General features: G+C 36.8%; 1 protein-coding gene and 1 pseudogene across 3 annotated transcripts in view; one reads left to right on the top strand and one right to left on the bottom strand.

The window, feature by feature from the left end:
* MAP3K1 (mitogen-activated protein kinase kinase kinase 1) overlaps positions 1–13,048 on the bottom strand; it is a 74,959-nt gene that overhangs the window by 4,494 nt on the left and 57,417 nt on the right. For 2 of the 3 annotated variants that reach the window (XM_012775649.3, XM_076008031.1), the window contains exons 11-19: positions 11,579–11,700; positions 9,869–9,960; positions 9,400–9,589; positions 7,807–9,085; positions 7,228–7,380; positions 6,037–6,199; positions 3,187–3,318; positions 2,125–2,267; positions 1,283–1,414 (exon numbers count right to left, since the gene is read on the bottom strand). In XM_012775649.3, coding sequence (XP_012631103.2) covers positions 1,283–1,414; positions 2,125–2,267; positions 3,187–3,318; positions 6,037–6,199; positions 7,228–7,380; positions 7,807–9,085; positions 9,400–9,589; positions 9,869–9,960; positions 11,579–11,700 — 2,406 coding nt within the window. The remainder of the gene's footprint in view (positions 1–1,282; positions 1,415–2,124; positions 2,268–3,186; positions 3,319–6,036; positions 6,200–7,227; positions 7,381–7,806; positions 9,086–9,399; positions 9,590–9,868; positions 9,961–11,578; positions 11,701–13,048) is intronic. The other variant, XM_076008030.1, reaches the window with a different exon arrangement.
* Positions 4,649–5,849, top strand: LOC105877274 (cytoskeleton-associated protein 5 pseudogene; annotated as a pseudogene).

Below are 13,048 nucleotides of genomic sequence, written 5' to 3'. Positions count from 1 at the left end.
ACATGTCTACAGAAGCTAAAAATCTCAACCATTACACATTCTATGATAGAAATCGAGAGAATGGATCTGAGAGTTGTAAGAAGGTAGAACTGGATTTGTGGATTTGGCAATTGACTTTGGTGTGAATTATTTTAATATAGAAAATAGCAAATTAGATTAAAAATTTTTTTTGAATTATGTAAAATACATGAAGAACTTCACATTTTTTTTTTTTTTTTGAGACAGAGTCTTGCTTTGTTGCCCAGGCTAGAGTGAGTGCTGTGGTGTCAGCCTAGCTCACAGCAACCTCAAACTCCTGGGCTTAAGCGATCCTTCTGCCTCAGCCTCCCAAGTAGCTGGGACTACAGGCATGCGCCACCATGCCCGGCTAATTTTTCCTACATATATTAGTTGGCCAATTAATTTCTTTCTATTTATAGTAGAGACGGGGTCTCGCTCTTGCTCCGGCTGGTCTCAAACTCCTGACCTCGAGCAATCCGCCCGCCTCGGCCTCCCAGAGTGCTATCGGCCTCCCAGAGTGCTAGGATTACAGGCGTGAGCCACCGTGCCTGGCCTAGAACTTCACATTTTAAAAGTGATGGGAATATATATATGTTAGATAGTTCTCCTAGAGGCAATGTTTTGGTATTTGCTGATTCAATGTTTGCAGTGACTTTATAGAACATAACTACCTCAAATAATGAGAATTGACTATACATGCCACCAACACTGACACCATATAAGTTCCTGGAAATATATACACACAGAGATGCATCTCAACTTATGTTAGGGTTACATCCTGATAAACTCACTGTAAGTTGAAAATGTCATTAAGTTGACAATGCATTTAATACACCTAACCTACTGAACATCACAGCTTAGCCTATCTACCTCAAACGTGCTCAGAACACTTACATTAGACTATAGTTGGGCAAAATCATTGGACAACAGTACACTGTAGAGTATTGGCTGTTTACTCCTCGTGACTGTGTGGCTGACTGGGAGCAGTGTCCTTCTGCCGCTGCCTAGCATTGCCAGGGTATATCTTAACCATGTGTCACCAGCTCAGGAAAAGATCAAAATTCAAAATCTGAAGTACTATTTTTATTGAATTTCTACCACTTTTGCACTATCTTAAAATAAAAAAAGTTAAGTCAAAATCCGCCTTAAATATACAGAGGGAGATCATCTGTGTATTTATTTCAAGGAAGATACACCTTCACGTTAGACTGACAGGGAGAACCCATGAGAATTTGCCTCCTGCCTATTTTAGCATAAAGAAGTAATTTTTATCTTACAATACCTTAAATATCAAAGCAAGATGATTAGAGTGTTTTTCTGCATTCCAAGGTGGTTTTGCACAAGCCATTTCTATAATGGCACATCCAACACTCCACACATCACAGCTCCTACCATACTGTTGACCTCTTAGTACCTAAAATAAATCAAAGTTAAGTTGGAAATATGACTCATTTAAAAAAAACAAAGCCATTTTGTAGTTATAGGTTCTACTTTTTTACTTCAGGGCAAAATAATGGTACGAACAGCAATTACATGGACTCATTGATATCTCGCTTATTTCATTAACAAGCTTAATTTTTGTGTAGCACAAACATATTTTGGAGAATTGTGAGATTCTGAAGAAGAGTCACATCACAGATTTTGGTCTTATTAAATTATGGGGCAAAAGGACAACAATAATCACTACATATGAACATGAAGAATTACAAGCACAATGGAAGAAGCTGAGTCAGAAGAGCAATCAATGCTTAAACTTCTTCCACTACTGATAAGACCTGACTCTGTGTGCTCATCTCCCTTTGTAATAGAGAGGTAATGATTTTTAAGAAAATTTCTATTATGTGTATTTGGGTTTTACTACAAAACAATGACTACAAATTACTCAACAATTCTTTGTTAGAAATAACCTTTAAGCAAATCTATTAAAACCTATCTTTTTGAATTTTGTGAAGACAAAGATGGAAAGGTTGGGACTAGGGTCTAAAAGTAAAGAGATTATTAAAACCTTATGTTTAGGGCTTGTAGACGTCTAACTGGTAAGCACATACTGGATATCACTGCAAAATCATTCACTATAAAGCTGTCATGCAGTAAGATTTTATCACACTCAAAGCTGCTTCTCACCTCAGGTGCCATAAATGCAATTGTCCCCAATAACTGCCCCTGAAACTCTCCAGCACCAGTTCCTTTTGATGCCAACCTGGCGGCAGCTCCAAAATCTGCAATTCTTAGTCTCTGACCTGTGCTGTCAATTAGCAAATTGGCACCTGTCAAACACAGCAAATGACCTTGTATGTTAAAAATAAAAGGACAGATTAAAAACCTAGTAAAATATTACTAATGAAATAGGACAATGACAAAACAAAGAAGTGGACTACATGTTAGAGGTTCAGAGAAAGCTACTCTCTCTTCTCCTTTAACTTTATTCTTGCTAAATACACACAGGTCTCTAGTATATATAAAATCTAAAGCCTCAGAGGGAAAGTCTGAAAAACAAAGTAGTAAGGCATAAGGAGGCCAAGACAGAGATTTAGTGAAACTTTAAAAAGTACTGAAAATTTTTAATATGATTTCCAACAAGATCTTTCTCCAAGATTCAAATTTTAGTGCAATTTACATTTTAAGAGAAAGTTTTGTTAAAATATACTGATCTGGATCAATTCAAACTATATGCTGGAATTTCATAAATATAGCTTGACAAAAAGCTAATATCATAAAATTACTTCCAATACATTATGTCAAATACCATCTATAGAGATTCATGACAGAAAACCATAGTTGCTCTTAATAAACTGAACTATAAAAGATTTGAAAGAATTTTTCTTAAAAGAAGTTTATGATATCCCAATTATCCTATATAAAACCAGGAACAGAACTTTCTGGGAGTCAGTACATCATGAGGCCAAGACAGGGAAACAAGAAACTTGGATTCTCTACTTTCTGCCATCAACTAGCAATAAAACTGTGGAAAAGTCACAGCCTCTCTTATATTGAATATACTTTTCTATAAAATGAGGAAGCAGATTAAATGACCTGTGAGGCTCCTTTCAGTTCTAATATTCTAGTAATTTGAGTTACTCAGGAGAAATAATCCCATACTTAGAAACTTAGGTTAGAAACTATCAACAAAGGTCCAAATTTTAAAATCACATTATTTTCTTAGATAATAATTAAAAGAATTCCCACCTTTGACATCTCTGTGAATGATCTGGTTTTCATGGAGATATGAAAGGCCACGAAGTAATTGTTCAGTATAGTTAATAACTACTGATTCTTTGAAGGCTCCATATTTACTCAGCAAATGAGCCACAGATCCCCCTATAAGACAAATACAAAACAGAAACAATTATCATAAACTTAAGAATTAAATTTGCTTATTATACTTTGGTTCCTAAAGTTTTTACTGCATGAACTCACATTCATATCTGAAATATTAAATTTATACCCTATATCAGAAGTAAAAGTGATTTAAAAACATATTCCTGTATCATCTTAAAAGTCTATTAATTAGAAGACATTTTTACAGATCCCTCATGGAACTGGTTTACCAGAGGACCAAGATTTCAGAAAGCTTTAGAAGTCTGGATGAAACTATTTCTGAATTGTACAATTCACTTCTGTCTTCTTAACCAAAATATATAAAATGCCTTTATTAGTGACTTAAGTACCAACAATGCTAACATGTTGTTTAGCAGAAGGCAACGAGAACAGGAGGAGCAGCCAGAAGATCTGGAGCTCACTTCATTTCCTACCACTTCCTATCTTGGACCTGGGACAAGTCACAAATGCAATAAGCCTCATTTAAAAGTGTTTATAAAAGTCAGCCTGTCTACTCTATATATCCTTATGAAGATCAACAACAGATAATGTACTTAAGAACTGACTGGTAAGTAGAAATGCACTCTTAAAACACACACAAATCTAAGAAGTTAAACCAAACAATCTATTCACCATATCTCGAGTCATTTATTGTATACATATTACAGTACAAAATAAAACTCAGTCTGTATCTGTTTGAGCAGGTGACAAGATTCAACTTTATAATTCAGTGCTGGTTTACTTATAATAGGTTTAAGTTATATGTTGATTTTTTTATTATTATGTTAAGATACTTCCTAATCTGTCCAATTAATGATGACCACGTGGAAAAATATGATCTTATACATACCAGGCATAAAAAAAAATCATTCTTATAAAACAATGGTCCCAACCATTTAAAAACACAGGCCCTTTGGTTCTGACCTGGTGGAGGAATTACTCTTAATTCTAAGAAAAAAATGGGGCCGGGCGCGGTGGCTCACGCCTGTAATCCTAGCTCTCTGGGAGGCCGAGGCGGGCGGATTGCTCAAGGTCAGGAGTTCAAAACCAGCCTGAGCAAGAGCGAGACCCCGTCTCTACTATAAATAGAAAGAAACTAATTGGCCAACTGATATATATATATAAAATTAGCCGGGCATGGTGGCGCATGCCTGTAGTCCCAGCTACTCGGGAGGCTGAGGCAGAAGGATCGCTCGAGCCCAGGAGTTTGAGGTTGCTGTGAGCTAGGCTGACGCCACGGCACTCACACTAGCCTGGGCAACAAAGTGAGACTCTGTCTCAAAAAAAAAAAAAAAAAAAAAAAAAAGAAAAAAATGGAAGCATAAGCATAATGGGAGATGACAGTGAATGGCTGAAACTGCTGGTCAATCAGAAATATGAACGTAAGCTGTGGAAACCAAGGTTAAATGGGTATGAAGAGACCCAAAAGATCTTCCAGAAAATAAAGGATGAAAAGAACCCAGAATGGTCCAAATTTTTAGGATTGATCAGAAAATTTGTCACTGATTCCAATGCAGTGGTTCAACTGAAAGGATTAGAAGCTGCACTTGTTTATGCTGAAAATGCCCATGAAGCAGGAAAAACCACAGGCAAAGCTGTGTCAGGTGTTGTATGTAAAGTGTTCAACCAACCTAAAGCCAAAGCCAAGGAGTTAGGCATAGAGATTTGTCTCATGTACCTAGAGAATGAGAAAGGAGAGGCTGTGCAAGAAGAGCTCCTGAAAGGCCTGGACAATAAGAACCCCAAGATCGTAGTAGCTGTGTAGAGATACTGAGGAAAGCCTTAAGTGAATTTGGTTCCAAAATCATCTTGCTTAAGCCAGTTATCAAAGTGTTGCCAAAGCTCTTTGAGTCTCAAGAGAAAGCTATTTGAGAGGAAGCCAAACTAACTGCTGTGGAGATTGACAGATGGATTTGGGATGCTCTGAGATCCACATTATAAAATATAAACTCTGTCCAGTTGAAAGAACTAGAAGAATGGGTCAAACTGCCAACAGGTGCTCCTAAACCTAGCCGGTTTCTTTGTTCCCAAGAACTAGAAGCTAAATTGGAACAGCGACAGTCCTGGTGGAGACGCTGAGAGAGGTGGTAATGATGGTGATGAGGTGTCACAGACAGATGCTTATGAGCTTTTGGAAGCCGTAGAAATTCTTTCCAAATTTCCCAAAGACTTCTATGACAAAACTGAGGGAAAAAAAATAGCAAGAGAGAAAAGAGGCCCTGGAGGCTGTAGAAGTACTAGTGAAAAATCCCAAACTGGAAGCTAGTGATTATGCAGATTTAGCAAAAGCACTGAAAAAGAGACATATCAAAAACAGGGAAATGGTGAAATGGAAGAAAGAGAATGAGATTAAAAAATAGGATACAGATAGATACCTTTTCCCTCCATAGTCTCTTCTCTGTGTTGTCTAAATCAACTAATCTCATTAATTACCCATTTTTTTCTTCTCATGCAAATAGTAAAGAAGTATTTATTTTGAAATTCAAAAAATAAAAATGAACAAATAAAAACACACTGGAAAAATTTGAAAGGTAGAGATAGTGAATATTTATGAAAGACAAAACAGTATTTGTGGTTCATACTAGCATATTAGGTGCAATTTGGTTTTAGAAACCCAAACTATTTAAAAATAAATGTTCATCAAACTGTTTTTCCTAAATTTAAAAGCAGAAAGTTAAACCCATGTACTATTATTTGTAATTTAAAACATGAACACACCTGCCATCCATTCAATGAAGAGATTATAATTGCTCTTCTCACACGTGGCTCCCAACATCCTAATGATGTTTGGATGATTCAGATGGCTCATCATTCTTATCTCTTCTCTCAATGCTTCCACCACTTCTTCTTGCTCAGAAGATGTGTTTCTGACATATGTCACCTGTTTCAAATAAACATGTTCACAAAAGTTTTTACGCTTTCACTAAGAATCTGATCTAAAATAGACAAATCCAAATTAGCTTATACATTAGTAGCAGATGGCATTTATGTTCACGGATGCAATGTACTTAAAAAAAAAAGTCAGATTCTTTTAGACAAGGATCCAGCTTAAGCAGCACTGAAACATCAGAAAAATGACAAAAAGTTGGAATATAGCCAATATTCCAACTGTCTGATGACACAGTATAAATGACAAAAGCCCAATCAGCTGGGCGAGATGGATCATGCCTGTAATTCTAGCACTCTGGGAGGCCAAGGTGGGCGGATCGCTCGAGGTCAGGAGTTCGAAACCAGCCTGAGAAAGAGCGAGACCCTGTCTCTAGTAAAAATAAAGACATTAAATGGGCTTGGCTAACTAAAAAATATATATAGAGAAAAATTAGCCGGGCATGGTGGTGCAGGCCTGTAGTCCCAGCTACTCCAGAGGCTGAGGCAGAAGGACCCAGGAGTCTAAGGTTGCTGTGAGCTAGGCTGATGGCTATGGCACTCTAGCAAGGGCAAGAGAATGAGACTGTCTCAAAAAAAGAAAAGAACCCAATCATGGGAGAAGAATCAACATGATTAAAAACGAAATCATTTTGCCTAATGAACATCCTGATAAGCATGTTCATTATAAATAGTAAACCACAGGAACCCCGAGATGGTACTACACCAGTATGCTGCTGAAAGTATGGAACTATACCTTTACTAACTATAAAAACCAAAACAAACAAAAAATTAAAAAAAGCTTTTACAAGGTTCACCTTGATGCTGTATTTTATAATATTTATGCTTCAACTTTTAATAATAATAATATTAGAATTCATGATATTAACTGGCGCTTTGGCAATATCTACTTTGAAATTTAGGTTTCTTAAAGCTTAAAAAACTATAGTACATATACACGGACATATCCTTTATTCTTTTTACTTTCTCATGCTTCATTTTCTAATTTGAATCGTTTCATTTATATGCTCACTAAATATTTACCTGTTTAACAGCCATCAATGTTCCAGTTCCCACATCTTGAGCCTGATAACAAGAAGAAAATGCTCCAAGGCCTATCTGCTGACCTTTTAGCCATTCAGTGTCTTCTCTGTAAGGTTGTTTTGCTTTGGTATGTCCTGGGAGAGTCTCTGGTGTCTGCATATTAAAAAAAGCAATCTTTTTATTATTCAGTTAAAAGAGATTTTGTGAAATTAGCCTTGCAAAATATTACTTTAGTTCAGTCTGGCTTCTCAAACCACCTATAAACTTGACCTCTGAGTGGATGGCGTTGGTGACCAATGTCAAATGGAGAAATAATCACCATTATAGAATCAACCAGAAATGCCTTTGAAATAGGCAAGGAGTATTGCTGTTTAAATGATACAAACATTATTGCCGTATAATTAATGACTCTATGTGAAAAACCTGCTTGTAATGATTAACTCATGTTAAAAGCAGCATTTCTGAATTAGACTCATTCCAGCATGGTCCAAGGACACTCTCTAACCTCTTAAAGAATCTGTACTGTGTTCTGTAAGAAAGTGCAAAAAAAAAAAAAAAAAAAAAAGAATCTGTACTTACATCTTGTTGAATGATGATGATATCTTCTCCATTCTCAACCTGCAGCTGAGGGACTACGGGGAGGGCATCCTGAGACGCTGACATTGCCATGGCAATTGCTAAAGCTTCTTCCTCTTCAGCTTCCATCTTTTCTTTACACTTCTGATTGTGATTCACATCATCTTTGTAAGTATCATCATTTTCAGCCTTTTCAGGAGAGAGTACAGCAACTTCTGACTTAAAAGTTACTGTTGTATCACTTGAAGGCATGGATGCTTCAAGAAGGTCCTCAATACTGGAATTGAGCTCCGTATTGACATCTAACCTGCATTTCTCCTCTACCGGGGTGAACACTGTCTCATCACTGGGTATAACAGCATTACTACTACTGCTACTGCCAAAGCTGTCGTCACATTTGGTACTGTTCAGATCAAGTGTCATGCTGTTTTTTGAGACATCTCCCTGTTTACTTGTACTGCCTGGGGTAGGTCGAGATGGCTTTGGCCTGTGTATATTACTGGAGGGCAGGGGTCTTGACTGAGTAAAGATTGGGGAAAGTTTACCCGAGTCTTTGTTTTCAGAACAGTTTCTCTGGAATTGTAGAGAAAACTTGCGCTGTGTTTGAGGAGATGCAGAAGGAATTTTGCAGGGAATGAAACCCTGAGGTCTATGTTTAGACATATCTGTTACAGTGCTGGCTGGCAAAGGTGGGGCCGCTGTACAAGAGGCTGACTTGGCTGGGAATATTAACTGGGAATGATGAGATAAGGGAGAGGAGTTCAAACACTGACTGTGGGGCCTGCCTTTTGTTTGAACCATTGGCTTTGGTTGCTCTGTTGTTGCTGCTAAACTAGGAAGTCCTACTGAAACGCTGGCCAGTCTGTCAGAAATGTCCTCTGAACTGGCACTCAATTTTGTAGCACATAATCCTTTTCCAGTTTTCTCTAAGTGGACTGTGCGCTCAAGAGAACCGTTCTCTATGGTTTCTAGACAGCTGTTAGGGACAGATGCCTGCAAAAAGCTGTCCTGTTCACCACCCAAAGTGTCTTCAATGCCCAGCTGGATAGCCTCAGTGATTTCCACCTCATCCGCAATTGCCATCAAACGGCGACGCATCCTGGTAAAGTGAGTGGAACTGGAAACACTCAGCATTTCTAACAGTTTCGAAAACACATGGGGTACTGTGGTAACCATTCTTGCAGAACTCAAATAGATCCTTCGGGAAAGTTTACCAACCACTGAGTGGGAGTTATCAATGGACTGCAAAGCAAAGGTCAAGAGGGACAGCAGCTTCTTATACCTGAAACAAAAAAAAACAATTATGAGACAAAGTTCAGATTACTGAAAAGTACAGTAAATTCAAAAAAGTATTTTTTGAATTTTTTGAAGTAATTTACAGCTTTGTACATTTCAAAAAGCATTTTGGTATATAGGATCTATAAATTTTTAATTAAACGGCCTAGACTTCAGGTTTTTACGTCAATCAAACATTAAGGTATTAGTAATGTATGCTTTGTAATTTGAGTCTTTCATAAACCTAAAATGTGTCATTCTTGGGGAGAATGTGGGGTGGGTAGGAAGATGCAAGCAATACATTTTCAGAAGAAAAGTTACCTGATTTCAACAGGCTCAGCTTGTGAAACATCAGTACTGACAATATGAGGATAAAATTCAGCAGGAAATTCCAACAATAGTCTATCTATAAGACAGAGGCGGCCCAGGAGCTCTTGCCAGTTGTTTGATCCAGTTTGGTTTCCAAGAATACAATTTAAGACATAATCAACACCACCAATACCAATGGAGCCTACAAAAAAGAAAGTAAAAATAAATGATTGAAAAATAGTGATATTAAAATCTAAAACAAAACATGATTAAATGGTTATTACAAAGTCAAGAAAAATACTCTGAATTATATTAGTTTACAGAATTTCTCTCTTGTATTAATTCATGTATCTAACCTTAGCAGAGTAAATCTATTTATAAAATTATTTCAAAATCCTATAACTGCCTCATGAGAGTATGAGATTAGACAGACTGCTAAGGATAAAACAGGCTATATTAATCTTAAGTAAAAAGTGAGTACCAGCTTTTAGTATTTCTCTTCCAACTGCCAACTCTCCTGCTTGGCCTTTGCACAACTCCAACAGTGTTGATATGGACAGCTGACTTGTGCGGCTAAGAATGAAAGGATAGCAACATCAACCCCAGTTCTTGGATAAAATACCCATTAGTGTTAGAGCAGTAATGCAATGTCTTGTAAAAAAAGTGGAAAAATAACATTTTTAGGAGTGCTTACTTTTCAACCAATAAAAAAAACATTAACAATGTCACTATAATAATATTCATTATTAGGTCTAATTTCTTACATTTAGCTTATCCTCTGTGTGCTCTTAGACAGCAAGTATTGATTTAAATATCAAACCAGATAAAAGGCTAAATATATTCTGTTAAAAGGTCCAAGACCCTGACATTTTGATTTCTAAACTTTCATTAAGACTCTCCTGAATTAAAAACAAAACCTTTCTATCCCAAACTCTTATATTCTTTTATATAGCCAGAATGAGTTCCAAATATCATACAATCTCTTCACACTATTTTTTCTGGTTTCAGTCATTCAAGTGACCAGGTAAACAACCTAATTTTAGAATTTCAGAAAGTGAACAACATAACAGATGTCATGAAAACAATGAAGTTTTCAGAAAAATACCTAGTCCAATATTGAGAAATATGATTTTTCCTATGCATTTTGCAAATTATTTGTTAATTTGCTAACACTTTTCAGATATATGATGTTTACTCTAAGCAACAAGGAATCCTCCAATACTTTCAATCCACAAGTTTATGTATAGAAAACAATGGAAGCAAAAGATAGGTCTCATGAAATGAGAAACTTGTCAAAGGTAGGTACCTCATTTTTGAGACCTGCAAACTAAGTCATCAGACTGGGGAAAGAAGATAAAGATTAGACTGAGAACTTGGGGTTGCTATAATGGTGAGGGCAGAACAGGGAGCAAGAATACTTCATGCTGACCAAGGTCTGCTGGGATGGAGAGAGATGGCAAATGCCAAACAACTGTTTACTGTCACTATGTCACTATCGCTTTTCACTATGAAAAGTGATCTTTCCCTCCTGCTTTATGGAAGGGAAAAATAAAAGAGAACCACTGGTCTAAAAAAGCATGGCTTGTGTTCATTTATACTGTCACCATACCTCACACTTCTCTACCTCATATTTTTCTCGCTAGTTAGGGTTATTTTTGTTAGGGTTATCTTTGTTCGTTTTCAATTTTCAAGGATACTGCAGGAATATATAAAAAATTTTAAAAAATGACACTGTCATAATTACAATAATAGAACACCACACTGAAAATAATGAAATGGGTTTATTATTTTTTTTTATCCTGATAATAAGGCATAGGCAGGTATAATAATTTCACTAGTTCCTATACTGTGTTAACTCATTCTATAAAATGAGATTATATTTTATGGATATAAATGTCAGCTACTGTTCTTATTAACTGGACTTTAGATTAAGAATGCAAAGAGAATCAATCACAATATAATAATGTAGAGGTCTGTGAAGTTTATTAGCTTGGCTTTTACTTGTCATTAGTGCTTTTCCCTGGTCCTTAAGAGCTTTAAGATCTATATTTTATTTCCAAATATCACATTAAGAAACCATACTCAAAGACTCATCTAATACATACATATCAAACACTCACTAGGTGTGAGGCTTCATGCTAGGCACTTTTAAGACAAGATGGTTCGAGGTGGTTCACCAATAAGGGCTTACCTATTGGCATCTGCACACTTGACTAGGATGGTGTCTACAACCGGTCGGAGAAGTCTCTGAAGTCTGATTCTTTCTGCCAAACTGTGGCAAGGAGTATATACCAGCATGGCTCTTAATGTTTTCTGAGGAAAAATAACTGAAAGTGAGTTTAACTACATTTAAAAAGCATCAGAAACAATAGCCTAATTTGAGACAATTTGAGCAACAAAATAAGTAACAACAGAAATGGAGTATAACCCACAGAATTAAATTAAAATCTCTATGACTCTGTAATAATACAAATATTAATAATTGAATAAATCTATAAATAAGGTAGAAAGAAATTCTCTGAACTCTTTCTGCAATTTTTACAAATCTGAATTCATTCCAAAAGGAAAAGTTAAAAAAATTATTTTTAAGAAGAAAATGAGAACAGGAGCCAACCTGAGAGTCCCAATGGCCAAAGCTGGAATAAGTAGAGCAATAATAAACAACGGTAGCGCTGAATGTAACCCAGATGTAACCCTGGGAGACAATGCACCCTACCCCTTAGATCTTATGGATGCACAGTGTATATATTAGCTTACTGAAGGTTCCTAGAAACATTTCAGTAAACAGATCAGCACATCATTGAAGTATTCCAGTTGGGATAATGAATTATTAGGTCACTCAATTGACCCCAAACCAATGTTCATAACCATCATGCTATCCTACCTCAAAAAAGAAGATTCATTAGGCACAGCTGGTAGAGGATGAATTAGAAAAACATTGAGAGAGGAAGCTTAGAGATTAATAAGGTTTTAAAAAAGACTAGGTAAGAATTATTCTAAAGCAGTGGTTCTGAACTAAGTGAGATTTTGAGCCTCAGCTGCCATGTGGAACCGCTTGGAGACATTCCTGGCTGTCAAGACTATGGGCATAAAGGGTGGGGGTGGGTTTGCTACTGGTATCTAAGGGGTAGAAGCCAGGATGCTGCTAATCACCTTACAGTACACAGGACAACACTCCTGGTGGCCCCCACTCCCCAATAAACATTTATCTGACCAACGTCAACAGAGCTGAGGTTGAGAAACACTGTCCTAGAGAGCTACATACTCAAAATGGAGGAAAGTCAAATTAGTCTCCAAAATTACCTCCTCCTCACTATCCCACTCATGAAAGACAACTTCTAACAGGTTACATGTTAGAAGTTGGAAAAACAACTCACTGGTCTAGTCATGGAACTCTTTTCTTTGAAAAGGCTCCTGAATTTCCATACAATGATTTTTTTTTTTTTTTTGAGACAGAGTCTCACTCTGCTGCCCAGGCTAGAGTGCCACGGCATCAGCCTAGCTCACAGCAACCTCAAACTCCTGGGCTCAAGCAATCATTCTGCTTTAGCCTCCCGAGTAGCTGGGACTACAGGCATGCGTCACCATGCCCGGCTAATTTTTTCTATATATATTTTTAGTTGGCCAATTAATTTCTTTCTATTTTTAGTAGAGACGGGGT

The sequence above is a fragment of the Microcebus murinus genome, chromosome 11 (assembly GCF_040939455.1).
Source record: "Microcebus murinus isolate Inina chromosome 11, M.murinus_Inina_mat1.0, whole genome shotgun sequence".
Lineage (NCBI taxonomy): Eukaryota > Metazoa > Chordata > Mammalia > Primates > Cheirogaleidae > Microcebus > Microcebus murinus.
The sequence above is the reverse complement of the archived record's forward strand: the minus strand, read 5'-3'. Positions and strand labels throughout refer to the sequence as shown.